We start from the raw sequence: 27173 nt of genomic DNA on the forward strand, positions 1-27173 counted from the left end.
TTTATTGTGTCTTAATTTTCAGCTAATTCAAACAATATATATCGCCTCTATATTATACATTTAATTCTAATAATTCATTTAAAAGTATTATTTTTAAACATTTTACGTTCATTACAATATTACAATGGAAAATTTCTTAATCCTACCTTTTTTTCTTTTTTCTTTTTTTGCAGTCCTCGAGAAACAGATATTTTTAAATACACATAATACCTAGAATAATGTCAAAATATTATAAAATTCTTTGATTAAATTATGATAGTAAAATAATCTAGCGAAACTTTAATAACGCGAAACAAATAATTCATTCTCAATATTATACAATTATTATAAGATTATTTGATTTTAATTTTCATTTAATATTTTTACACTATAATCGTCATGAGAAATTAATAATTTAAAATCAATCGTCAGATATTAAATAATGGAATAATGAAATTATTCGATATTACTGTCTGCATTTCTATCTTAAATGTGTAAGACAAAACTTAAATATAAAATCAATGCTATATTATGCGGTATCTTTAAATTTATAATTTAAATAATTCCAATGCTCTAACGTTATAATATTCGAATGAGATTCTTTGCATAAGTGTTTAATTTTCATTTACCACTTTGTTTCGTTTGCAAAGTATAGTATTGGCAATTTGAGAAATTCCTAGTGATAAAATCGGGACTTATCCGGCTCGCAACATTGGCTACTAAAATTTTCTGATAATACAATTGGATAAATAATAATAAATTTTATCGTTGACGTTTAATTAACTTTATAATAAATATATTGAATTCCTCAAATCAATTATTTAATTTAAACAATCGTTTAAATTCTCAGATAATTGGACTTTCAAGCTACTATTGATTAAGTGACTCGATAATCTCATAACTTTAAATAATATAGTAGTGCATAGTTAGTTGTATAATCAAACAAATGAAAGTAAAACTTTTTATAATCATCGTGTAATGCAAGGATATTTTCACTTTGAGGATGTAATGATTCTTTAGCATTCATCTATCGCATATCTTTTCAAATCTTTCAACGCATACCGATGCAATGAGCTAAAGAATATTATTTTCATATAAACCATTATGAAGTGTTCGCTAAAGTCATAGTTACAATTGACGTGAAATATGTCTGTATCTTACCAATTCATATTTTATATTGTACTTTTATGATTATACTTTACATACATATTATTTTGAAAAAGTATAATTATATACAAAATTTATTAATCAGTATTGGAATCTAAAAATAATACACGAGACTCATCATACTATGCGGTATTATATTTATTTATTAAAAAAAAAAAAAATATCTACAATTTTAATATAAATTGTGCTACATAAAATAAATCTGCTATCGCTGTAAAAGTATTTTATAAAATATCATAGATGTGTTACATGTATTGCGTGAGGAAAATATTACGAAATTGCTCGATATAACATTGTAAAATGAATATGAAATTAGAAATAGTTAATTTTACACGATAAGAGAAGGAAGACTTTATGCTGTATGAAACAGGTAGTGTTCAATTGTGTACATTATATGGGCATTAATGAACATGCCCGAGACGAAAACGAAGACTAAAAAGAGACAAAAGAATTTAGAGTCATTGTACGTTACTGGTCTAAGAAATTGTAATTCTATGTTAAAATCAATATATACGAAAGGAATACGTGATTTCGCGAATCACCGGTAGATGAGTCACACGAACCCATTCGTTAAATATTTATAAAGCCCGTTGCGTACAAGTGCAGCAGGAGCGCCCAGAGGTGCATTAGAACGCTCGTTTCATAATTAAATGAAGCAAAAATAGACTTTATCAACAAAAAAGAAAAACAAAAACAAAAACAAAACAAAAAAATACAAAATAATAAAAAAACAAATTTATATGCAATTACAACAACAACAATAACCAACAACAACAATAACTAATAATAACGACACGGGCGATAAAATTAATTATCACGATACAATGTGCAATAAGTGTACAGAGATATGATGCTTCGACCAAAGAGTGTATGAGTCGGTGCTTATAAGAATAAAATAACAACAACATTAAGGATCGAACGCAGGTACTTTATTGGTCACACGTAGACGTCTTGACACCTCTCTTTCCTTCGCCCTAGTGTTGTGATCTAAGCACGCGGCACACGTACAATAACTAACCGCGCATTATCCTGACAGCGAGGAGTCGGTAGAGCCGACGTCGCCGTCGCTATTGTTGTTTTTGCTGTTGCTACTGTTGTTGTTGCTGTTGCCACTGCTAGTAGTGCTGCTGCTACTGATGTTGTTGCTGCCGTTGCTTCGATGGTGGTCGCCCGAATGGCCGCAGGATCGATGAATCGGTTGGAGTAGGGATAGTCTCGGCTGATTGGGGGGTGGGGGTGGTGCACGGAAGGGAAGCGTGGGGTGGAGAGGGTTGACCCGACGGAGCCTGGCGCCGATGTTCGCGTGCGCATCCCCGAGGAGGCACCGCGTGTCACGGCACGCGGGTCCGACTTCCTCGTGCCATTAAATTCCGACCCCACTTCCTCGCGACAATCGCGCAAGCCAAGACACTCGGGAGATCGATGAATGGATAAATGGATGAATTGTGAAGGCTCGCCGTCGGGATGCCAAAGCTCTACTTTTCACAATTATCCGCACATAGACACATTTGTGTGTTCATAAATGAGCGCGCAGGTTTCTGTTTATATCGCTCATACGCACACAGGAACCACATACTATAGGTATTGTTGATTGTGATTATCGAGTTTCTTAACAATTCCTTATTTGAGCATAATATTTTTCTCTTTCCGTACGTCTTCGAGTAAACAAATTATTATGTACGTATGTATAATTGCACACGTCGGTTCAACTATTTACAAATCTCTTAACATCAACATATAGATTTTACATCGCATAGTTTTGAAATATAAAAATATCTTAATTACAATTAAAAAACAGCGAAATGATATTTGACGAATTTCATAATACAAGTAAACAATCCCTTATCCCTTAGATAATACTTTGCTTTAAGTATTGTGCATTAAGCGTTGTCGGACGTCCGATTCTCTTCAGCATCCTCGGATGTTAGGTTGTTATAATTTGTTATTGTATTGGTAACATTACTGCAGCCCTTTCTGGAAAGGGTCATAATGAGACCTAGAAGTGCCGATCCGCCGCATACAAACGATAAAACTCCTTTAAAATAGTCAGTGCAATCAGTTGTACATCGCCTAATTATTAAAAAAAGATTATTATTGGTGTATAAAAAGGCAATTTGAATACAATTTAAATAAGGTTTGTACACACACACACGCACACACACACACACACACACACACACAAATAATCTAAAATACTTTCTGCGTTAGTCTCGTCGATTATTATCTAAGAGCATTCATTTGAGATTTAAATAGAGCAATTACCAAACTATCCGTTGCCGCTTAATGTAAATTAATATAAATAAGAAATTCATATTGCAATCCCTTGTGGAGTATGTAATTACAAACTTTAATGAGAATAAATAGCAAATTTTTAAAATTAAAAAATTAAAAAACAGACTAAAAACAACGACTGATTTCTTCTTTATCTTAATTATCTAATTTTTAGAAATATGTTAAGTTTACTTAAAAATTAAACAGCCATTGAAATAACCGATTATAATATAAATTCAATGAAATTACATTTTCTAAAAAATTTTATGAAAAATTTCAATATTTTTATAATATATTGTACTTTATAATTTTCAAAATTATAATACGATCTAGTTCACGTACCATTCAAAATTGACAAAGTTTGTAAGTTCGTGTCAAATCCCTATTTCAACTAACATATTTTTATTAATTCAAAATATAAGTACAATTTGCAGCGTAAAATTTAACTTTTTTCAATGAATTTCATTATTATTTTAATTCATTTTATTAATTAGGCTTTATTTTTTACTATTAACGATTACTAAAAGGCAAATAAAAAGTAAATAAAAATCTTTATTTATTAATAAAGGGTTGCATAGTCTATCATAAAGCTCGATAAAGATCAAAGTATATGAAATATATTTTAATAGAAGATATAATCATAATGTAGCCAATTGAAAAGCTCTTTTTTAAATTTCGCTTTAAACAATATATCAAATAATATATAAACATGAGATAGTTGACGTTTTTGTTTTATTTTGAAAATATCATAAAAATATGTAAAATGTATAGAACTTTTAATTATATTGATGAAAGCATATTGATCAGATATAAATGAATCTTGATCTTTAATAACTCAAAATGTGTACGATAACAATATACATAACTTTAATTTTACACATTGGTATAGAAATATTTTATTTAATCAATGATTAAATAAAAAAAAAAAAAACTTTATAAAATTTATAAGACCATAATAATCGGGAAAATTATTAATTTAATCAATATATAAGGAATATTAGCAAAAGTAGAATAATTTTGTAGTCGAACAACTTGATATTTTTCTTGCCTGTCTTGCAGAATAAAAATTTATCTATGTACACGTTGCTACGAGTTCGTTAGAATACCAAATTGTTTTAGATACCACAAAATGCTTTTAAAGTAGAAATAAATGATCCTAGACTTTTCTCTATAAATCCACCTTTTGTGAAAAGTAAGATGTTCACGTTCTTTTATATTATATAAAAGGTATTCATAAAAATATTTCATTCATAATAATTAATCCTAATAATAGTTCATTTTATAATATAAAAATAATTCAAATACTTTTTTTTTTATATTATAAAAAAATATAAATATATATTATAAAAGAATATAAATTATGGAATAAGATATTATTATAATTTTTTAATAGATATGATCGCACTTATAATTAGAATAATTTACTCTTCTATATTATTATAAAATGGATTTAGTATTAAGTAAGCATTAAGATAGCGGAAAACTACTTAAAATTCATAGCACATAGGTAAAGAACATATTTCAACAAAATTATACTTGGTAATAAAAAAAGTATTTGAATCTACGCATTGTAACATAAATAAAAATTTTTCTTTTAATTTTCAAAATAGAAAAAAGTTAGTGAAAAATAAAAGTTACTAATTTAGTTTTACATTTATAACAATAATACTAGCGATTTACCAATTTACGATATATTTAAAATATGTCATTTTTTTTTCCAAATCCTTAAACTCTATTGATTGTTTTAATTTATTTTATGATGCTTACATAATACATTTATACCTTTCATTATTATTTTTTAATTTAAAATAATTATTGTAATTGATATATTTTCTAAGGATTTTCTTTATTTAATAAAAAATTGAATATACTATTATTATCCATATATATATACACATATGCATATATATGCACATTTGCCAGAGGAATTTTTGTAATATAAGCTAATTTAATTCTAAAAGGCTGAAGAGTTATATCTACTTGATAAATCGTTCAAAATAAAAGTAAAATAGAAAAATATTCAATAACTTTTTTTAATGAAAAAAAATATATATTACCAGATTAAAAATTAATATTATAAAATTGGAATAAGGCATTTATAGTGATTCTCGAATTTTTAAAATGACATTAGTAAGTAAAATTTCAAAATGTTAAATGCTTTTTTATTATTTTAGTCATAATCGTTTATAAAAATCATATAAAAACGGTGTGTGCGTGCGCGCGCGCGCGCGCGCGTGTGTTTGTGTCAATAGTTTTTTAATGCTATTAAATGCAATAGCATTAATAAAATTGGTTCAATTAAATTCTAATTAAATCTTAAAATCAATATTATTTATAAATATTATTTTTAATATTCTTTACTTTAAAATTAAATTAATTTTCTTGTTTTATAATTACTATTAATTCCAAGAATGCCGTAATTTTTTAAAATACAATAAAGACATAATATTTAAAATTAGCATAAAATAAATCTTTTTAAAGGATTAATAACAAGTCGAAAATGAAATATATTTAATATCAGTTTTATGCTAATGATAATTTATGAGCAATATAAATTCTAATAAATATATATATATATATATATATATATATATATATATATATTTATTATATTCTAGTAAATATAGCTAATAGTAATAATATGTATATTAGTATTTTAACTTATCATAGTACAATTTGGTTACGGTTATTTAATTGAATTTATAAAAATGAATCGGAGAAATGATTCTAATTTTTAAGAAATAATGACAAAAGTTTGAATTTTCTTTTACATAAATAAAAATGAGTTATTTGCATAATATTTATAAGTATACATACATTAGTTTGGGAAATACTAATTTAGGGGTTAAATAATATTTTGATAAATTATTTTTTTATAAAAATGATAGTGATGCCCATAAAGCAACCATTATGGATACATATAGTAATTAAAATCTCGGCTCTGTAAATTCGAATCAACATCTTGTGTCCGTTGACGATTTGTGAATAGTGCGTATGACCTTGAGATCTCATGAACAGCAGCAAATATATTATACAAATAGCCAATCGTGGACAAACGATGGGAATTAAGCGTAGGCGCAATGAGTCTAGGCCGATAAATCTTAGTCACGTTAAAATCAACGACAATTTTCCCTTACCTGGACTATTCCAAACACAAAATAGTTTTTCGAGCGGATATACAGCAAGTGGCTACAAAATAGGAATTCTAAATAAAGATAAATGTATACAATATCATTAGAGATTATGTATAGTCATACGTTTATAAACGACACGCTGACATGTATAGCCAAGCTATAATATGATTACGAATAAACAGGAAGCAGCATGATTAGAGAAGGAACATAAGTAATAAAATAAACATGTTTTCGTAAAATATTTAGCGACTATTAAGTGTGATATTTTACCGAAAAACCGAGTAAACTGATTTACAATAGGTTGTTAATTATTATTGAAAGAGAAATTTTGTTATAGTAAAAATTTTGAATAATTATATTTTTTTAATTCGCATTATGATATTGAGACAATGTTAATCGAATTTTACTGCTGAATTCGCAAGATAAAGAAATTTCTAAAGAAGCATATAATTGAAATGTTTGCATGTTAGTAATGCGTATAAAGTGAAATAAGAATAAGACATTAAATTAACGGAGATGTGTCATGACGTTTGTACATGATAAGTGGGAAGTAGGTAGTATATTATCACAGTAATCGCAATATAAAAATGCAACACTCATTGAAATACAAAAAGGAAATAAAGAACGTTCTTGAAAGAAAAGAAAACATTTACTATCTTGACGCGATAATAAATGAATATTGAAAATATTTCAAGAAAGTACATTTGCTATATCAACAATAAAATAATTCCGGTCTACTTAGAGAAAAATAAGAGGATAATCGTGAAGAATATAGTCGATACATAAATTATCGACTGCAAATACTTATATTTTATGCTTCAACTAATATTACAAAGTTAATTAAATCACGCAAATTAATATCGATAAGCCAAGTAGATAGAATGGAATAAACAAGTTTTATATATAATTTTAATATAAACTTGTGTGAATATATATATATATATATATATTAGTTTCAAAGGAACATGACGCGAGATAAAAAAAAAAAAAATAATAATAATAATAATAATATACAAATTTTAATGGAATAATTACTGTTGTAAAAATGAAATTAAAAATTGATCTAAAATGTATGAAAGAAAAAGATGTTTATAAACATAGACATCGTATTGTAATATTTACAAAATTTAGGCGATTTAATACGAGATTTATTCAAACTTTGTCAATTAGAATTATGAAAGTTTGATTATTCTTTATAAAAACGATTAATGAAAATATGCAGCAGCCGTTGAGCTGCTTTGGCGATTAATGATTTAATATTATTATTAACTAGTTGTAAGCTTAGGAATGAATAGTGTCGCATTGCAGGGTTTATTGCTTCATGACGATAAAACTTGTTCAATTGTACGAAGTTTTATTGGGTGAAGTACGTGACCGAAGCTAATTCTTCTTTCGACATTTTAAAAAATGTTAGCGATACGCAATATAAAATTATGGCAATTATTACGTTTTATCTTAAGCCGAATTGAAATAACAATTAATCCGTTTAATTTAAAGGTACACATTTGCCTTAATTTTGTTTATAACTTCCTGCTTCAGAGTTTAAGTATTTGAGTATGATTTTCATATTTTAATAATCACAATAATTTGGCAATGATCGATGCGTTTATTGTGCTTTTTATTGTTCTTGGCCATTAGGAAGAAGAAATTCTTTTACAATAAACAATTTCAACATATAATACCGAATCTTAACATCTATATTTAATTTTTTGTAACAATTATAACCTAATAATACAAAGTTAATAAAAGCAACTTACATGTATTGAATTAACATAACAGCACATCCATTCGAAAGTTTATCCGCAAAACTCATTATACCATAAATGAAGGCTCCATTCTCCGTGCTATGCCCAATGTAATCCGCTGTTATGGCAAGACTAGTTACAAGCATCATCGAACCCCCAGAGCCTATAGAAATATAAAAAATACTTTGCAAATAAGTTTTCACTCCTTGAGGATTTATGCTGAATAAAATTGAGGGTATATAAATACCTAAAAGTAACGAAACTGGATATATAAAGAGATGAATGTATTGGTCACCTTTACCAAACCAAATCCATATACAAGCACTAATTCCCATTGACGCTCCAATTAAATATGATACTTTTCTTCCTAATTTTGAATTGAGATAATGAATAATTAACGAAGCTTTAAAGCTACTTAGATATAAAATTAATGGTATAATGGCAAGTGATGTGGCCGGCATGTTTAAAGTTTCGTGTAAATATAAGGGAACATAGGTTTGGGTTAAATTTACAAACAGTCGAGTAGGCATGTAGATAAATGCCACTTGGTATAACTCTAGATCTTTAAACAACGAAAGCGGTGATCTGAGTTCTCGCTGTGATTGCTCTTGTGATGTACCTACTAAAAATAAGTTTTTTTTAACAACTTGTGTTATCGTTGCCTATATTCCAATTAAAATAAACAATACTTACGTAAATTATCTCTTGTATTATCTTCTTTCACTAATACATGAAAAATAATTGTCGTTATAAGACCAACGAGCATTCCAATTAAAACTATTTGTTGAAACTTATGCATATCGTTTGGTCCAATTTTATCGGATGAATTTTCACTGGTGATATCGAGCACAGCCCATGTTACACAGTAGACCAACACATTGGAGGCTACGGTGAAACTGTATCTAAATTTAATAAGAGAAATGAATGAAAATGTTTAAAATAATTAGGTAGATGTATTATCAAAGTACATACGTGGTAAATAAAAGTAAATAAATACCGAATCACTGTAAGAGTTGTGCGCTCTTCATCGGATTGTGTAAGATCTGGAATTAGGGACAAGTGCGATATTTGAACGGAAGCCCAGCCAAATTGAAATATAACAACAAAGGCAGCATAGTAGATAAGTTGAGCCCATTGATGAGCCAACTGGCATCCGATACATTGAGAAAATATAAATGGAAATGTGCCAAGTACGCAGATTGTGCCTAAAAATTAAAAGATTATTATATATTTCACAAAGCTTTGAAAGAGCGTATTAATTGACTAATATTATTAGTATAAATATTAATGCCTTACCAGTTAAATGCCAAGTCTTTCTTTTACCATATCGGCACAGCCAATAATTGTCATTTTTATCGGAATGTAAGCCAACGAACGGCGTAGCAATTGCATCAGCTAATTGTCCGATTAACAGAATTATACCTGCAGACGTAGAGCTAAATCCAAGTACAAGATGAAAATAAACCAAAAGATAGGTAAACCACATGGAAGCACAAATATCATTTAAAATATGTCCTACTCCATAGGCTAATTTTGATTTGAAGGATATTCTTTCGGCTTGCTGCTGATTATCGTTGGATTCATCAATAGTATTATCCATTTTCAAATTGTTGCCCTACGCGTTTATCAATTCTTGCTTGAACTTAATATCAAATACGAAAATTAACTTGATACATTCAGTATTTGGAAAATTAATACAACGAATAATAATTTTAAATATATGCATCTAACCTCTTATGGAATAAATAAAAATACTCCTTGTTTTGTGCTCTGTAATAAATATAAAAAATACAAACAGTCTCTAGTAAAGTAAAAAGCAAAATTTTTATTCTCATACGAATGTAAGAACATATTAGTTGTGAAAATTAAATTACGAAAAAAATATTATCATCGGCACTTATGCGGTTATCTACATCCATATTGGTAGAATTAACGCACACATACTTTAGCTGTCTCACTTCCATATTAATGACAGTTCGTCGGTTACACGCACTGTATATCACCAATGATTTATTATTAATTTTTAATGTAAGATTTTACTATCTACCTTTCAATACTTCAATATTAACATGTAGTGGATAAAACTTTTTCCGAAGCATTTCTGATACTATTTCTTAAAGGATGACTCGCTGATTAAAGATCAATAATAATAGACAATAAATAATAATAGACGGTAATAATATATAATATAATGTACAGACTTTATTTGCTCATTTGTCACAAATTTAATTAAATATACAATATATGTATGATTTTTTGGATAACAAAATCATAATGTAACGAACTTATATTACAAATGTATCGATAAAATTGTAAGGAGCTCCAGTATATTTATAATCGTTTATCATTTAAATATCTTATATTATGGAAATTTTCAACTCCGTGTTTATTTACATGAATATAATAAGAAACGTAAAGAGGCACAGTTATAATACAAGGCATCATCATAACTTGCACAAACAAAAATCAAATTTCATCTAATCTTTACAAGGATGCACATAAGTGCAAATCGTTAATCTATCGACCTGTTATATCTCTCTCTTGGAAAGATGACCGCGTTACAACGTTGATAAACGTCCAGTAATCAGACGCTTAATGAGGATCTTGAATTAAGGTAAAATTGATGACCGGAAAATAAGAATGTTAATACGTAAATGCAAGCTGCTATCCAGCAATTGTAAGCATTCCTTGTGAATCCACTGTCCGCTGCCATGTAGAACTCCTCAGCCTTGGCAAAAGTTTTGTCATCCAAAGGAAGATCTTCGACAAGGGCAACGCTTCTAATGTAAAAGAAAATACCCATCAGAACCTGAAATGAATAATTACATTAGGAGATGCTTTACCGGGCTAATGAGACTCGTGATTAGTCGCAATAGAATTTTAATTACAAGTTGGAAAATGCCCCACACAGAAATAACAAGGCCACAAAGGGCATACTTTGGACCGCAGATCTTCATCATTACTTCCTCGAGCTCCTTACACTTAACTAAGCTGTTTGCTGTTTATTTACAAAGGGCCGCGCAGCAACGTTACTTGCAAATTCTCATGTATCTCGAAGCGAAAGCACTTTGCTTGGCAAAGTAATAACGCCCACCAGTGGCGAGAGTCAACGGGTGATCAAGTCATATGATACGACGATGCACGTCGATAAATACGACACTTCACGGCATTGGATTGCGATTGCGAGCGCCGCGGAGGGCGTAGGAACCGAAGCTGTCGTTGGTCGCTTCGTCGAGGTCCGCTGACTCCTAGAGGGACGCATGCGCAACTCTCGGGCGGCATTCGTCCAAGGGATTCGAACGGCCGTTGGTAAACGGAGCTGCTGGAAAGTCCTCGGATTCGTTTTATCGAGGGGTGGGGTGGGGTGGATGGGGTTGGCGGGGATAGTGAGGCTCGTGACGTGACGGCGGCGGCAGGATATCGGCCAAGAGCCGAGCCCGAAGAGCAGCTCCTCGGTCTTCGTTTTGACGCGCACGAGCAGCTCGCGATCACGCGGATCTCCTCGTAGCCGGGACGAGGCGGTGGCGCCTCTGTCGACCGGTGCTCGCACTTGCATCTCGGAGTCGAGTCCGTGCATGAGCGATCGGAGACTCAGGCGCACTTGGTATGATATGCAGCAGGAGTCGCGAGTGATTCATGTGATGCTTCCTGCTGTTGTCGACCCTGTTGATTAGAATCATGGTTGACCGACTTGGTTAGTTCGGATCTTTTTCTACTTTATTTATTTTATTTGTTTATCCCTTGGTGTGTTGTATTCTTATTGCTTTTATGATTTTGGCCAATAATTTTACTTACCGTTATCTTACATTTTGAGTTGCACTCGCTTCGGATTGTCGGCGTTGAGTGAGAAGGAGCTGTCACATCGTCCAAGTGGCTTTTGACAGCTATTTGCCTTCGGTGTTAAAATAGTTAAATTGCTCTAGGGATACATTTTTTGTTATTTTTTTTTTTTTTTTTTTTTTTTTTTTTATAATTTTTTTTCCATTATTAAATTTGCGAACATTATTGATAATTTTGTGACGTCCTATTTGCAGTAAACAGCGAGGCTAATGCCAGGCGGATTACTATGGTGGAGAGCTGCTTTGGCAGTTCTGGTCAGGTAATAATTTGCAGCTTCGAGGAATGAGTGGAACTTGTAATATCGTGGTCGATTATTTATAAGCGTAAACGCGATTCTTAGGCGTAAGTCGCGTGTACTAACGATGACTAATGTATTGGTAAATATTGTTTCACGGTAATGTAGCCCCTGGCTGTTTCTGGAAGAGTGCTCGTCGGCGAAGGTGTTTTGACAAAAATGTGCAGGAAGAAATCCAAACCACGACAATTTTTTCTTTTTAACGACATATTGGTTTATGGAAATATAGTAATAAGCAAGAAAAAGGTATTGCAATTATAATAATTATGTGGCTTGCAATTTGACCGACGATAGGCAGCTAATCGTTTCACGTTGTATTATTTTGTGTTCTTCAGTACAATAAGCAGCGTATAATCCCATTGGAACAAGTCAAACTCGAATCGTTGGCCGACGATGGACGTAAGTTTGCTATTATAATTACAGGATCCTTTGTTATTTTCACTCGACATGCTTTTGACAATCTTTTGTAGAATATAAAAATGGATGGCTAATAAAAACAGTGACCAAATCGTTTGCGGTTTATGCTGCTACTGCGACCGAAAAGCAGGACTGGATGGCACACATCACAACATGCATCGAAGATCTCGAAGATCTATTGAGAAAAAGTGGGATTTAAATATAAACATATGCGTTTATAATGTATACCCATCCGTCGATCGTGTTTTATTATAATTTACTGTATTTTATTTCCTAGGTGGTAAGAAGCCCGTGGAGGTTCATGCAGCTGTGTGGGTTCCGGATAACGAAGCGACAATCTGTATGCATTGCAATAAAACACAATTTACAGTGATTAATCGAAGGGTAATTAATAGTCGATTCATTCGTCGATGATCAAACATAGCCGTTTTGTAAAATACTTTCATTTTGTCTTAGCATCACTGTAGACAATGCGGAGCGGTGGTATGCGGGCCTTGCAGTAATAAAAAAATGGTATTACCTGGCCAAGGTAACGGTAAAGCGGTAAGGGTTTGTTTACAATGCTTTGATACCGCGAGTAAAGTAAAAGCAACGAGACCATTAACGGACGATATCAAAGAACAACGCAATTCGGCCGACAGTTCTGGTGGTGATAGTTCAGGCGACGACGACGAAACTGCCAATAAAGAAGAAAACCACGACGAGGTTTGTTTAATTAACGATAACAGGGAGGGTATAATGATTTTTCTTCGCTGTTTTCATTCGTTAAATTGGGTTATGTTATTTTTAGCCAAAATTTTATTCGAGTCTGGCTCGATGAATGCAGATAAAGGAATAAAATGTTTAATAAAAATATTCTTGACAATCACTGCAGAACATGAAATTTTCTTAAAAGATCCTAATTAATAATGAGACGATTGTAGCTATTGCGAGAAGTCGTCGACTGATATTTTAATATGTACGTACAAGAGTTGTTTATTTCAAGTGACTGTGTTCGTATGGATGTCACTAACGTATACCGTCGAACGTCGGCTATGCAAAAGATAAGAAGTAAATTTATAATAAGTTGAAAGAATGAAAAAAGACAATGCTTCGTACCTATTTTTAAGATTGCCACTTTGTGCCTTTCTACACTAGATGGCTTTATATAAATATTGATTTAATACCAGCAATTTTCTATTCTCACGAATAGAAATAATTTATAATTAACAATTTCAGCAAAATATATTTACCCAAAGATCAAATGATATTTTGATAGCCAAATTTAAGAGTATTTTAATAGGAATTTTTTTTTTTATTAAGCCAAGTAAGGATTATTTACATAATAACCAAGGAAATAATATACATTATTATGCAATAAAAATTATAAATAACATGTTGCTATACATATATACATATATATATATATATATATATATATATATATATATATATTTATATTTATATATCCAATTAAATAAATGTATATGCATGTGTATGCATGTTAGCATATTCGTATATAGATGTATATATATATATATGTATATATATATATATATATATATATATATAATATGCGTATAGGCATTTATATACGCACAGTGTAATTAATCAAACAAGGACAAGGAAATGGTATATTTTTTTAATTAATATTAAAGATTTTTTTGAGTTTTAATTTTTTTTAACTTTAATCAGAAGGTATGTGTAACTTTTGTACATTTAATAATAACTATTTACTACTACATGTAACGCTTAAATAATACATGCAATACATTAAATAAGTAGAATATTTTATAATTATTTTTACCTTAATAACTATATAATTACATTTTATTCAGCATGTCATAACTTGATTATTCTGATTTGGGCAAAAGGTAAGGAGAATCTTTCGATTAAGCGCATTGTAAGTTGGTAGTGCTGCCGATAATGTACATGTAAATTTTAATGATCATTGGCGCTTAATTTGTATGTGGCGAGCGATTAAATAATTCGTGATTTTTATTTTGTTTTTTTTTTGTTTTTTTGATTATTGATTAATTCGATTGAAGCTTGATATTAAAAATGATAATACATATAACGAAGTTTTAAAAACTTTTGACAATTGTATATGAAAGTTACCATTTTACGTACAGGTAAAAGTATTTTTGGAAAGTATGAAAGAATATTCAAATGAGATGACGTTTAGAGATTCTAGTGCGTCTGTTGGGAAAAATTGGGAAATTAAATTATTAATCAATCGATAATAAAGCTGAGAATATAGAAATTTTATTTTTTTTATCTTGAACGTTCATAAATATGTCACGATATAAATTTAAGTTCAAAGCTTTTAATACTTTCATTTAAACATCTCTAATGAATTACTTGCAAATAAGATTGTCAATTAATACAAATAAATTATGAAAACTGCTGATATTAGAATTGTGCTAAACGAATCTTACTTGAAACAAAAATTTAATCATTTGATTTAAATCAAGTATTTGGTAAAATGTAAAATATTTATAATAATAAAACATCCTATTTAAGATTTAACATTTAACATTGTTTCTTGAAAGCTATTCCTGTTTCTAAGTAGAAGATAACATTCTTTAATAATAGATTTAAAAATATATTATCGATATTTTTTAAAAATAACCGCTAGCTAAGTTTAAAAATGTAATATTAAACGGCGAGTAGTTTTGGTAAAACTACATACACAAATTTTCTCGTAAATTAAAATTTCTTAAATATATTATTTAACTTTTATTATTTATTATAAATACATGTTTAAATACAAAATTTATAAAACTGTACAATAAAATCTTTATACTTATATTACGCATTTATTATCCTATAACAATAAAAAAATCATATAACTATTTCTTCATCTAAAAGTTCCTTTGTCGAGGCATTTCTTTCTTCTTGAGTATCACGTTTTTGTAAAAGTTTTTTGTATCTTTCTACCAAATCACCTATAGAGCGGCGTTTAGTGTTTTTTTGCGATACTTTTTCTGCATCATCCGAGTTTGATGGGTCCATTGAGGAATGCAAATTCGAATTCAACAGAAATGGCTCTCGAGAAAATTCTTGGCTTGAATTATACGAATCCATTAATGAAATACAATGTTGTTTGGCCATCAATGGTAACATCGAGTTACTTGTACTGGACATCATTGACATTACGTTTTTGTTGTCTATGTGAAAAAAGTTTATTTTCTATATTTAGCCTTCTACTCTGGAGATATAGAGCACATATTTTTTTTTAATGTTATTACCTTTATTATTATTTAGTTTGCAAGAAGAAAATATTCTAGAGTATTTGTCAACATTTTTAAAAGTACACTTGAGTTTGGAAGGTGTATGAAAGCGTTGCTGAGACAGCAATTGTTTATCACCACTGGCGTCGAATAACAATGAGTCATCAAAATTAATACATTGTACAGAAAGTGGCTTCTTCATCGAACACATGTTCTTTTCATTGAATGCGTGCCTCGAAAATAACTGTTTGTGTGCACCTACAAAGTAACGCACATTATCAATATATTGAGCTAAATTAATCACTTAAATGCAATTCTGTAATTTGTTAATTATAAGCATTTTATACCTTCAATGGGAGTAAGTTTTAAATTGTTTTGATAAAAACTTCGTCTCCCCTCATAATGATTATTTAATTGAATCGATGGAGATGGCATGAATAATACTTTATCGAATTCTGGTACATTTGAAATAACTTTCTGATAGTCATTTAATTCGTTATTATTCTTCATTTCAATGAAATTGAAATTTGCAATTTGTTCGTGTAATTTTTGAAAATGATTTATTGCAATTTTTAGATCTTTATTACTTATTTCTAATTGCTTATTACATTCAGACAATTCTTCACACTGATATTTTGTAACTTTGACTTTATACTTTTTTATTAAAATATTGAAAATAGAAAATAAATGTTGCAAATTTAAACTCTCTTTGTTATATAAACCATATGGAAGAACCTTAAATAGTAAAGCATCATTTTATATGAATTTTATATATATATATATATATATATATATAGATAATTATTACCTGCAGTTCTGGTGGTACTAATTTATAAATTGGATCTACATCGATTCGACTAAAATTGAGAGCATTCAGCGTTGGTAAATTTCCAATAATGTTCAACACTATATTTCCTAGGCACTTTAGAACTTCGTTCATTTCTTTCAAAAATTCATAATCATTTTGTAACGCTGTCTTTAAATTATTATCTATAAAACTTGCCCACACTAAAATAGCAAAATTAAGCATTTTTTTTAATATGAAATTTAATTAATTATGGTTTCATTTATTTAATATTAAATTTTTTTTTTTTTTGATGACATGTATCGAAGCTCTTTACTAGTATCTTGAAATTGATGATTATAATGCATGAATTAATCTTTATTTAAAATTTTGTGGAAATATATTGATATTTTCTTAAGTTTTTTAAAAAAGTATTGTTAGTAATTAGTAGCCGTGATAAATAAATTATAATTTTTTTTTTTAAATAATTTTGTACATTTTCTACATTGATGTAAAATAGTCTAGACATTGTACTAAAAATAGTCAGTAAATATTACGCTTCACTATATTTCACTTATTTTAAATCGGAAGGATTCACTTATAGAAAAGATATAATTGTAATAATAAATTCTAAATTTAATGTTATACAATGAAATATACTTAATCTTTATAAGTTGGATTAATAAATTAGTTAATTAGTTGTTAAATATTAATAAATGAAAGTTGAAAAATAATCTTTAATAGTGAAGAACAAAGTCCGCTGGCTGTTTAAACAACTTAAAGCTGTATTTTCTTGGAATAAGTTTGGACTTTTAAACAATTAAATATAATATATTCTATATGGACACGCATGATAAATACTCACTATTAACTATTTCATTATCATCGGTATTTATTAATTTTGTTCTAGCTGTATCGTTAACTGGAGCAGTAATTGTTATTTCTTTTAAGTTCTCTTTCATTTTTAATATTTTTAACTTTAATTCACTTTGTTTATCATTTTTTTTCCTGTTATAAAATACATGTAAATAAAATTTTATTATAAAATTTTACAAAAGTCTAATATTATTTTTAAATACTTTAAGCAAAATAACTTTACTTTTCAAACTCTTTTGCTTCTTGTATTATATTTTCTCTTTCATTGCGAATATTAGAAATGACATTATTATTATCTTTTGTAACATTTTTTAAAAATGTTTTTGTTAATTCCTGACAAGGACCTGGCTTTGGCGATATCGACATAACGGAATGATACTCTAAAAACAATTGAACAATTAATTATTTTTTTATAAAAATTTTCAATAAATTATGATAACATACCTTTCGTTAGAAATGTACGGAGTACAACTAAAGAAAATTTCCACATAATCAGTAGAAACTTGGTGCCTCTTGCTAATAGCAAATGTGATGCAAAAATTGGAGGAAAGTTGATATCAGGATTTTCATTTGCTATTGCCATCAAACATTCTCTCACATCGTTGCGAAATTTATTTTCAGTTTGTTTACAAATAACTGGCCACTGAACCTTATTTTTTATATTATCCTTATAATATATGTTCAATAAATAAAAAGAAACATGTATGAAACCTAAAGTATTTGGTTTATCAAACATACCCTATAAATTAAATCGGTAAACATTTAAATATATAACATATTTATTATCATTTTTTTTCCGATCATAAAGAGCTAAGATCATACTTCCTTAAAAAGTTTATCGAAATCATCGTTTGGAGGAACGAATTTTGTAAGTAAAATTACATTCTTATAAAATTCGGCAGATACTCGGTCCATTTTTATAAAGAATTTATAATTCCTGTTAGTTAGTGGTGACTACCTGTATACATTTTCTGTTTGCCGATAATATATTATTTTTTACTTAATTATCATTTGTACTTTAAAATTTGACAAACACTTATTAATTGCTTAATTAGACTTATATGCTTGACTAATATTTTAAATACTTAAAGTGAATACATACGTATATACATATAGGCTATACTTTACTGTACCCGCCAAAATATCAGGTGCAATTTCAAAGGAAACAACGACAAAATCTTAGGTAACTCACTTCACAGCATACCTTACTCGTAATATATAAGCAATGAATTTTACCATTAGAACAATCAAATTTAGAATTCTAATTTGTAGTTGCGAAGAAAATGTTGTTTTACTTACTTATTTCGTGGACATGTATAATACCATAAATACGTATGCGTTTTATTTGATGTAAATAAGTGCTTTGTAATAAATTAAATAAAAACGCAAATGTTGTCCTTATGTTTTTGCAAGCATTACTTTTAACGAAGAAAAATTTTGTTTTAACGATGGTTAATTATTTTAGTAGATCTAACAATTAATATATAATTATTTGCTAATTATTTAAGGTTTATATATAATAAAGTATGTAAGATGAACAACAAATTTTATTAGTATTATAAATAATTTATTCTAAAAGCATTTTCAATATTTGTTTACATTCGTCTCCATAACTTCTGATTCAATAAAAGATAGATTGTTAGTAAGGATATGAATAATGAATAACGAATATAGAATTATAGACAAGAAAGATATCTTAAAACACTAGTTTACTTTCTACAAAATTTTGACAGATAAATTATTGTACACAGGTAATTTCTATTTTATAATAGACGTTAATTATTTTCTTTTTTACATTGAAAATGCTTAAATAACTTATGGCTTATGTAATGAAATATATTATTGGTCAACATTAGGCTACAAAGTCCAGTGGCCTATTAAATCCTCCTTTCCTGTTCATGTACTGTCTGTATTTTCTTTTTAATATAACATGAACAGCGCCCGCATCGTTTCCCTCAACTTTCTTTCCCTTGGTAGTATCGAAGCCACAAAATCCCATTATTCTCATCATTTGCTGCTCTTCTGGAGTTTTTCCTTGTAAATCAGCTTCTATTTGAAATAGATAAACAAATTCAGTAATAGGGTAATTTTATAATTATGTCATACAATCCAGTGTTCATTTTAAAACCAACCGGTAATAATTGGTCGTTCCGTGTGTTTAATCTTAGGCTTGATAGGACGTTCCCTTTCTCTAGATCTTGATCTACTGTAGGATCTTCTGTGTCTCTCGCGTTCACGATCGTGTTCCCTATGTCGATCGGCATCCCTATCACGATCCCTTGATTTTGCTCTATCACGTTCGACGGATCTGCACACAAACAGTACTTTTGCATTGCTTCATTTAAATAATTTTGATAACAAGTATAAAGGTTATATTCTACCTTCGCCTACGCTCTCTGGATCTTCTTCTCCGACGTTCTCGATCACGCTCGCGGGATCTGTCGCGCCGTCGATTTGGCGAAGGAGAACGACTTCTTCCCATAATTATTTATTAAACAAATTAAATAAATAAATACTATATTATAACATCATCTTACTTACGTATTGCTTACCTATTCCAATGTGAAACAACTATGCTTCACTACAACGGTACAATGTATAAGCACTACACTACACCGGCTCAAGATAATTTCATCTATTTATCTGAATCGAGTGTGCCATCGCTAGTTGTCATGACAAAATTAAAAGAAAAAGAAAACATCTTATATATTCAACGCTCGTAAATCTCATAATGGTATAACTTATTAAAAAAAAAAAAAGAAAAAAAATCATTAACCTCCGTTGACGATTCTAACGGTATTTACAAAACATATGTAACAATAAGATTTTATAGCAGGTTCTTCTTACCGTCACATAAGAGATGAATCGCTGTCCCTGAAATTATCTTATTATCTTCGAAAATAAAATAGATGGGACTTAAACGTAGGATACTAAGCTAAGGCGAATGATATGTGCTTAAGCACATGGTGCATTATAACCTGAGTCTCGCTCCTTTGAGACGTATGATTTCGATATAAATATTTTATTACTTTATTTACGTGTATCGAAAAACGTTATACGTTGATTTTCTAGTCATCAATTATTGAATTATTTACATGATATTGTTAATTTTATTCAACAATTATGGTGAATGATGATTTAATTTTGTTGGATGAAATTCAACAAACGATACAAAACTGCACCAAAGATCCACAAGCTTTCTTAAGGTATTCCATAATTTTAATCTAATTTTAATATTTATTTTAATATAATTTTTTGTTAAGTGTTCAAGAAAATTTGTACGAAGATCTCAAAAATGCTACCAAGCAGTTATATGATTTATCTTTTAAAATTAAATCATTAAGTTATCCAAATTCCAAAGCGTTGCCAGAACTTATTGTCAAAGATTTAGATACGGAACAGATTTGGCAGCAAATTGAATTTGCAAATAATGAACTACTAAGTCCTTCGAGATTAGCAGAAATTTCTAAAATTTTAAATAGTAAAGAGTCGTTAAAAATACCATTAGAATTTGAAAAGGCGCTAAATAAGAATAACTCATCCAACGATGAAAGCGAAGAACAAAATGAAATTTTAACGGACAAAAATGGAGAGTCAACGGATGATAATGAGGAGTCAATGGATGAAAATGAAGAATCAGCGGAAGAAAATGAAGAATCGGCGGAAGAAAATGAACAATCAAATAAAGATAATAAAAAACGAAATAAAGGAAACGATGAACTTATAACGGAAGAATTAACCGAAGATATTAATAAATATGATAAGGATAAAAGAGAGAAAGCTTCTAGTAATACGAAAAAAAAAAGGAAAACGACTGAAGTAGATGACAAATTTTTTAAATTAGACGACTTAAACGAATACTTGAAAAAGGAAGATAAAAAAGAAATGACTATCACTCGTAATAAGAATACTAGTTCCGATGATGAGGAATCGATCGATTTATTTAATCATTTTTCTGATGTGGCTGACGAAGAAGATGAAGATGTAATAGAAACTAAACGACGAATTAAATATGCCGATTTCTTTGACAAACCTGAAAGCGATAATGAAAGCCAAGGGGGACGAAATGAAAACGATAGTGAGAAGGATTATAATAGCGCAAGCGACGATACCGATGATATCGATTACAAAACTAAAATTGAACAGATGAAATATGAACGAGATAAAAAAAAAGTTAAATTCGATCTTTCAAATGAAACGGACGAAACGGATTCGGATGAGAGGGCTACAATGAAAACGGATGAAAATAAAAATACTGACGAAAGTATTAAATCCTCTTTAGAAACAAGACAAGAAAGGTTAAAAAAGAGAATTAAAGAGTTGGAAGAAAAAGCTGTTGCAGAAAAACCTTGGCAATTAAAGGGTGAAATTAATGCTTTAACTAGACCCCAAAATTCTCTTTTACAAGAATACGTTGAGTTTGATTCTGCATCAAGACCTGCGCCTATTATAACAGAACAAACTACTATGAAATTAGAAGATATCATTAGAGGAAGGGTTAAAGACAAAGCGTGGGATGACGTTGAAAAGAAATTTAAGCCCGTTGATACGCCAATGGAATACAAAAAGAAATTAATAATGAATCAAGAAAAGAGTAAAGAAAGTTTGGCACAAATTTATGAGAACGAATATATAAAACAGAGAGAAGGTTTAAATTCGAATGACAAAGAGGAGCAAGAGGAGAAAGAACCTCAGGAACACATTGAGATAAAAGAAAGAATACACGATATATTTACAAAACTCGATGCTCTATCCAATTTCCATTACACTCCTAAATTAGTGAATAAATTTTATATATTTATTATTAGACAAAATAAAAAATAACACAATTAATAATCAATATATCGATAAAATTTGTTTTCAGGCAAAACCGGAAATTAAAATAATTAGTAATTTGCCAGCCATCAATATGGAAGAAGTTGCTCCTGTAGCGATCAGCGATGCAACACTACTTGCACCTGAAGAAATTCATAGTAATATACATAATATTGTTTATTTATATTTGAAGGTTATTTAGTAAAATTATACGAATATCATGTATATATTTTTATTTATAGCTAAGCAAAAGGGTGATCCGATTGGTAAATCAGAAAGAAGTCGAACAGACATGAAAAGGGAAAGGCGTAAGAAGAAACTTAAGCAACGCGCGCGGGCTATGAACGAAAGTAAAAAAGTGGCGGAAAATCATAGGCTAAACAAATCAACGAAGAAACTAGCAATTTTAGGAAAATTAAAAGGACGTAATATTATAGATATGAGCAATGAAACTAATCAAATATTGGACAAATCTATTAAATCGTCGACAACGTTCTTTGCTCATTTACAAGATCAAGCTCAGAGCGCTATTAAACAAAAAGTAAATGAAAATGTCAAGAAAAAGAATAAGAACACTTTATCTGCTGTTAGATTAAAATTATGATTATTAGCATTTAATAAATAAATAAAATTCTTCAAAAAGAATTGTATATTTGTATAATTCAATGCTATTTGTAAAGACAGAATTTCACTACCTATATAGCTATATTAAATAAATGTGGGTATCTACAATGTAAATATAAATAAACTGAAGTATAATAGATTAAGATGGAAAGTTTATATTCTTCTTGAATAATATACATATACCAACATAAAGACAACAGTCTTAACAGTATATGTATAAAATGCTTATCCAATTCATAAAGTAATACTTGAGCGAAGTTCACAATTTTGCACGCTATACAAAATTTGTAAAATACTTTTTTCGTTTTCGTGAAAATCAATAGCAGCTAATACAATTTTCTTTGATAATACAATAGCATAAACAAATTCAATCGTTTCATAGCTTGTAAATTGTGTACATATGTGACTACAGACGCAGCAAAAAATCATAAGAATGAAATGCATATAATTTACCATTCGGTAGTGACTCGATTATTAAGTCACTCAATATTTATTTTTAATTTGTCATTTTTTAGAACACGTCGATCTATTTTTAGACACTTTTTTTTCTTCTTTTTTCTTTTTTTTTCTTTTTTTCTTTTAAGAATTAAAATCAAATAAATGAAGTTTCCGTTGTGCAATTTCAGTTTAGTGCATTAAAAGAGGAAAACATTGTTTATACATTCTTGTGTGAAAAGAGTCTCATTACCGAGACAATAACGATTGCACAGTTTATAATTACAAATACCTAAATTAATATAATTGAGCTAAATTTTAAATTCTAATATTATTTCCTCTTAAAAACGAGTACAAATCCAAGAACTAAGAAAACCCTTTGTTACATATCCCATTTGTCACATTTTTCTTGGTACATGCATCAAGCAATAATCGCTTATAACTTATTCCGAATTGTTAGTACCATGGTGCATTATAATTCCTCGTACAATCATTTTTTACATTAATAATTAGCGATAACAAGAAATCTTGAATATTCGTCATTTATAAAAAAAAAAAATAAAGGGTAAATAGTGCTTTTATAACTAAAGTATTCTCGAGCCGTTTTTAATCTCTTGATGCCATTAGCGTATTCAACAACTTTGCTCTAATTTCAAAAACATGATTATATAATTGTTAACTTTGCTAAAGTGAACTTTCTCAAATAATGGAATGATTACCAATGTTACATTTTTTTACGAATGCTTTTCTTCCACTCTACCTTCAACAATAGAGTACAACAATTTTTTAATATTAAAATAAAAAGAGGATAGTCGATCTGATATAGTTTCATCCGAGATGAGAAAGTCACACACTTTGATTAAAACAATTGAGAGTTATAACACGGAGAGTTCATTGAATCTTGCACGAACAAACGGCGATGACAAATTCATTCGAAGCTTGCATTGAACATGCTTAATTCTTGATCCTGAAACATTTGTAACATATCGGATAGTTCTTGGGTCTGTGGACCAGGCGCACCAGTTGCAGCCGGATGTGTAGGCTGCGGTTGTCCACCAACTTGTGTATTTGTTTGACCACTGGCGTCTTGTGGAGGACCTTGATGTTGTTGTTGCCCTTGCCAGCTCCACATTGCTAAAAAAATGTTACGTTACATGTAATATATTTTATTAATACTACGATACTCTGATTTGGTAATTCGGTACTAATGGCTGACTATTACTGCTAATACTACTACTACTACTACTACTACTACTACTACTACTACTACTACTACTACTACTACTACTACTACTACTACTACTACTACTACTACTACTACTACTACTACTACTACTACTACTACTACTACTACTACTACTACTACTACTACTACTACTACTACTACTACTACTACTACTACTACTACTAATGCTAAATCATTAAAACCATAAAATTCAATATTGTTCAATCATTGCTATTTAAAAGTTTAGCAATTAATTTTAGTTCTGCTGCAATAATATATATGATTCAGTTACATTTACATTACTAGGCCTTTGAAAATAAATTAATTAAATGCGATATTTTTTATTTAAATATTTCTCCCCGTAAAGAGCATTATTTCCAATTGTCAGGTAGACTATTAATATACGAGTGTCCGCATAAAATTCGAGAAATTCTACGCTCTAATACTTTCTTCGATAAGTCGTCGATGCATAGAAGTAGCGGAAAAACCATGTTACCGCAAAATCGCGACTAGCCAAGAAAAAAATCGTTGAAAATATCGTTGAAAATATCGTTGAAAATATCCTTCACCTGCATTGTTGTTAGGTACTGTAGTAACAGCGTGATATTGGGCAGCTGGTGTTCGAGCTCCGCTGCTGAGTTGAGTATATGTCGGTCCACTTGGTGATCTGGATGGACTCGATTGACTGTACTGATAACCTTCGCAAGATACTGGCTGCTGCTAAGAGCACGGCAAAATGTGTTCAACTCGTGGATGAATTAGCAATAAGCCATCATGACTATGAATAATAAATAATGTACAATACAAACCTGACGACCAATAGTCGGCCAATTTCCTGCAGCCTGTTGAACCGCTGGCGTGGGTGACGTATTTGTTGCTGACTTTTGAATTCTATTTAAAACGGAGGACGATGTATTTTGCTGGTTCGATGAGCCATAAGCTATGGGCGACTGAGTCGTTTCGTAATTCTGGTAAACATTTTGCGTGCTCGATGGTCTGGCTTGTTGTTGTGGCGCTGGGGCCGATGGACCTGGCAACGAGGATGTTGTACGTTTAGTCCGCAAATAGTCAACCAATGCAGTAATATTTCGTTTCGTCACCTAGTCAAGATCTAACGAGGCGCGCGTTTTACCAATAAAATGTTTAAAGAGAGGCTTTTACCTGTTCCGGGCATTCCCGTCGCGTGCTGCATCATATGGTGAGCGGCAGGATACATGGGGTTGCGGCCCTGATGCCGGTCCAAAGAATAGTCCAGCCCCGGTTGGCCGTACGCGGTCACAACCTCGTTGTCTGCCTGGGCTTGATTGTCGCCGGCGCCACCACTACCACTGTGTAACGATCTGAATAATAAATAACAGGGTAAAAACGAATATGCAATGATGGAAATATATGCGACGAGGCGCTACCTATTCACGATACTCACTTGGCAGTGGTGTTTGTGCAAACGATATACTCGACCTCGTGTAGGGATTTAAGAAGGAAAATGCGGATGTTCTGAGCCATATCCAATCGCGATTCTTAGCCCGAAATCTATACATTACCGACAGTACTTGGCCCTTCAATTTTAAAACTGCGAACAAGAAGAGGGGCGGAAAGTTTTTTCCCATTAGTTTACGATGCATCGAGCATTGGCTACGAATGAATACTCGTAGTATGACAATTATAGATCACCTTGTTCGAAGCTTTCGCGCATGTGAGTGTGGTCCTCGGGATGGAAAAATTCGTAACATGGATGACCTAGAAGCTCCGATGGGGTATAGCCCAAAATAGCTCCAACCCTCTGATCGACGAACGTAAATTTGCCTTCGATGGAATGACGCGAGATAAATTCTACGAATGGAGATGTCGATCGACAAATTAGAATTTACAATGAATGATTATTGGCAAATGTGGCCGAAGATTTGATTTAACGCAGATTTTCAAAGCATTTCGGCTTACACTCGTGATACACTTCGTACGGGCTCTTCACCCTCGTACGAGCAAATAATTTAGCTTACCATTGTTACTACTAGATCCAGCTAAATCATTGGTATTTGGAGTGCTAGTGACTTGTAATCGTCCGATGGCAACAAGGCAATAATGAGTCGATACATCGTCATTGACGACTCCGTCGTTTGGTCCACCTTGAACACCACCTACGCGATCCGACATTCCCCCACCTGTGGCTACACATGAGGAAACAAAATCACCTAGACACGATGAAAGATTTATGATGAAAATGGATCAAGTATATTCACATTCATCTATTGATAATTATTAACGCGTGCTTTAATGACAAGCGGGGTGGAGGGAAGGGTATAGAGTGAAGTGGCGGTGGTGGTGGAGGAGGTGGAGGAGGCGGAGGGGGGGGGGGG

General features: G+C 30.4%; 7 protein-coding genes across 9 annotated transcripts in view; 2 read left to right on the top strand and 5 right to left on the bottom strand.

Annotated features, from left to right (window-relative positions):
- Positions 1 to 2667: 2667 nt before the first annotated feature.
- LOC105359366 (major facilitator superfamily domain-containing protein 12) lies at positions 2668 to 10059 on the bottom strand. Of its 3 annotated transcripts, XM_011495963.1 has the most exons (7): positions 10028 to 10059; positions 9593 to 9938; positions 9294 to 9501; positions 8990 to 9198; positions 8544 to 8918; positions 8309 to 8459; positions 2668 to 3216 (listed from the first exon to the last, which is right to left on the bottom strand). In XM_011495963.1, exons 2-7 carry the CDS (start codon positions 9894 to 9896, stop codon positions 3027 to 3029), a joined length of 1437 nt encoding a protein of 478 aa, XP_011494265.1. In that variant the 5' UTR covers positions 9897 to 9938; positions 10028 to 10059; the 3' UTR covers positions 2668 to 3026. The 3 variants fall into 3 exon arrangements, with proteins under 3 accessions (XP_011494265.1, XP_011494266.1, XP_011494264.1); XM_011495964.1 differs by lacking the exon at positions 10028 to 10059 and having other exon boundaries at positions 8544 to 8915; positions 9593 to 9987; XM_011495962.1 differs by lacking the exon at positions 10028 to 10059 and having other exon boundaries at positions 9593 to 9987.
- Positions 10060 to 10641: 582 nt separating this feature from the next.
- Positions 10642 to 11423, bottom strand: RNASEK (Ribonuclease kappa). The gene is made up of 2 exons (XM_011495965.1): positions 11185 to 11423; positions 10642 to 11105 (listed from the first exon to the last, which is right to left on the bottom strand). The coding sequence occupies exons 1-2, from the start codon at positions 11254 to 11256 to the stop codon at positions 10881 to 10883; spliced, it is 297 nt and encodes a 98-aa protein (XP_011494267.1). The 5' UTR covers positions 11257 to 11423; the 3' UTR covers positions 10642 to 10880.
- A 181-nt stretch (positions 11424 to 11604) lies between these two features.
- Positions 11605 to 14044, top strand: rush (pleckstrin homology and FYVE domain containing family member rush hour). The gene is made up of 8 exons (XM_011495966.1): positions 11605 to 11990; positions 12331 to 12395; positions 12540 to 12677; positions 12767 to 12830; positions 12902 to 13036; positions 13126 to 13232; positions 13305 to 13553; positions 13639 to 14044. Exons 1-8 carry the CDS (start codon positions 11975 to 11977, stop codon positions 13666 to 13668), a joined length of 804 nt encoding a protein of 267 aa, XP_011494268.1. The 5' UTR covers positions 11605 to 11974; the 3' UTR covers positions 13669 to 14044.
- Positions 14045 to 15625: 1581 nt separating this feature from the next.
- Positions 15626 to 18762, bottom strand: LOC105359369 (dim gamma-tubulin 6). Its single transcript, XM_011495967.1, has 8 exons — positions 18543 to 18762; positions 18165 to 18459; positions 17944 to 18100; positions 17710 to 17852; positions 16869 to 17068; positions 16408 to 16795; positions 16079 to 16318; positions 15626 to 15997 (listed from the first exon to the last, which is right to left on the bottom strand). The coding sequence occupies exons 1-8, from the start codon at positions 18633 to 18635 to the stop codon at positions 15672 to 15674; spliced, it is 1842 nt and encodes a 613-aa protein (XP_011494269.1). The 5' UTR covers positions 18636 to 18762; the 3' UTR covers positions 15626 to 15671.
- Positions 18763 to 19499: 737 nt separating this feature from the next.
- ytr (U4/U6.U5 small nuclear ribonucleoprotein 27 kDa protein yantar) lies at positions 19500 to 20286 on the bottom strand. The gene is made up of 3 exons (XM_011495968.1): positions 20102 to 20286; positions 19853 to 20028; positions 19500 to 19769 (listed from the first exon to the last, which is right to left on the bottom strand). Exons 1-3 carry the CDS (start codon positions 20200 to 20202, stop codon positions 19573 to 19575), a joined length of 474 nt encoding a protein of 157 aa, XP_011494270.1. The 5' UTR covers positions 20203 to 20286; the 3' UTR covers positions 19500 to 19572.
- A 314-nt stretch (positions 20287 to 20600) lies between these two features.
- Positions 20601 to 23139, top strand: LOC105359372 (U3 small nucleolar ribonucleoprotein protein MPP10). Its single transcript, XM_011495969.1, has 5 exons — positions 20601 to 20926; positions 20984 to 21334; positions 21494 to 22499; positions 22585 to 22693; positions 22778 to 23139. The coding sequence occupies exons 1-5, from the start codon at positions 20844 to 20846 to the stop codon at positions 23137 to 23139; spliced, it is 1911 nt and encodes a 636-aa protein (XP_011494271.1). The 5' UTR covers positions 20601 to 20843.
- A 1026-nt stretch (positions 23140 to 24165) lies between these two features.
- tgo (Aryl hydrocarbon receptor nuclear translocator homolog tgo) overlaps positions 24166 to 27173 on the bottom strand; it is a 16588-nt gene continuing 13580 nt past the window's right edge. Inside the window, 8 exon segments of the mRNA XM_011495970.1 lie at positions 24166 to 24728; positions 25389 to 25539; positions 25629 to 25849; positions 25981 to 26159; positions 26243 to 26282; positions 26285 to 26389; positions 26491 to 26649; positions 26817 to 27008. Coding sequence (XP_011494272.1) covers positions 24523 to 24728; positions 25389 to 25539; positions 25629 to 25849; positions 25981 to 26159; positions 26243 to 26282; positions 26285 to 26389; positions 26491 to 26649; positions 26817 to 27008 — 1253 coding nt within the window. The 3' untranslated portion in view covers positions 24166 to 24522.

This window comes from Ceratosolen solmsi, unplaced genomic scaffold (genome assembly GCF_000503995.2).
Source record: "Ceratosolen solmsi marchali unplaced genomic scaffold, CerSol_1.0 scaffold11, whole genome shotgun sequence".
In the NCBI taxonomy this organism is placed as follows: Eukaryota; Metazoa; Arthropoda; class Insecta; order Hymenoptera; family Agaonidae; genus Ceratosolen; species Ceratosolen solmsi.

Bases quoted from the DNA above. Each gene is read 5' to 3' on its own strand.
- RNASEK (XM_011495965.1), bottom strand. From the start codon at position 11,256: ATGATGAAGATCTGCGGTCCAAAGTATGCCCTTTGTGGCCTTGTTATT. The intron at 11,106-11,184 runs GTAATTAAAATT...TATTCATTTCAG, and splicing joins TGTGGGGCATTTTCCAACTT to GTTCTGATGGGTATTTTCTT.
- LOC105359366 (XM_011495963.1), bottom strand. From the start codon at position 9,896: ATGGATAATACTATTGATGAATCCAACGATAATCAGCAGCAAGCCGAA. The intron at 9,199-9,293 runs GTATTTATTTAC...TATTAAATTTAG, and splicing joins ACAACTCTTACAGTGATTCG to ATACAGTTTCACCGTAGCCT. The intron at 8,460-8,543 runs GTATTTATATAC...ATATTTCTATAG, and splicing joins TCCAGTTTCGTTACTTTTAG to GCTCTGGGGGTTCGATGATG.
- LOC105359369 (XM_011495967.1), bottom strand. From the start codon at position 18,635: ATGGACCGAGTATCTGCCGAATTTTATAAGAATGTAATTTTACTTACA. The intron at 18,460-18,542 runs GTATGATCTTAG...TTTAATTTATAG, and splicing joins TCGATAAACTTTTTAAGGAA to GGTATGTTTGATAAACCAAA. The intron at 16,319-16,407 runs GTATAAAATGCT...GTTACTTTGTAG, and splicing joins AAAACTTACTCCCATTGAAG to GTGCACACAAACAGTTATTT.
- LOC105359372 (XM_011495969.1), top strand. From the start codon at position 20,844: ATGGTGAATGATGATTTAATTTTGTTGGATGAAATTCAACAAACGATA. The intron at 21,335-21,493 runs GTCAATGGATGA...TAAGGATAAAAG, and splicing joins TCAACGGATGATAATGAGGA to AGAGAAAGCTTCTAGTAATA. The intron at 22,694-22,777 runs GTAATATACATA...TTTTATTTATAG, and splicing joins TGCACCTGAAGAAATTCATA to CTAAGCAAAAGGGTGATCCG.
- rush (XM_011495966.1), top strand. The intron at 12,678-12,766 runs GTATTGCAATTA...TGTGTTCTTCAG, and splicing joins TAGTAATAAGCAAGAAAAAG to TACAATAAGCAGCGTATAAT. The intron at 13,554-13,638 runs GTTTGTTTAATT...TGTTATTTTTAG, and splicing joins AAGAAGAAAACCACGACGAG to CCAAAATTTTATTCGAGTCT.
- ytr (XM_011495968.1), bottom strand. From the start codon at position 20,202: ATGGGAAGAAGTCGTTCTCCTTCGCCAAATCGACGGCGCGACAGATCC. The intron at 20,029-20,101 runs GTAGAATATAAC...GTTTGTGTGCAG, and splicing joins TCCAGAGAGCGTAGGCGAAG to ATCCGTCGAACGTGATAGAG. The intron at 19,770-19,852 runs GTTGGTTTTAAA...TATTTCAAATAG, and splicing joins GGAACGACCAATTATTACCG to AAGCTGATTTACAAGGAAAA.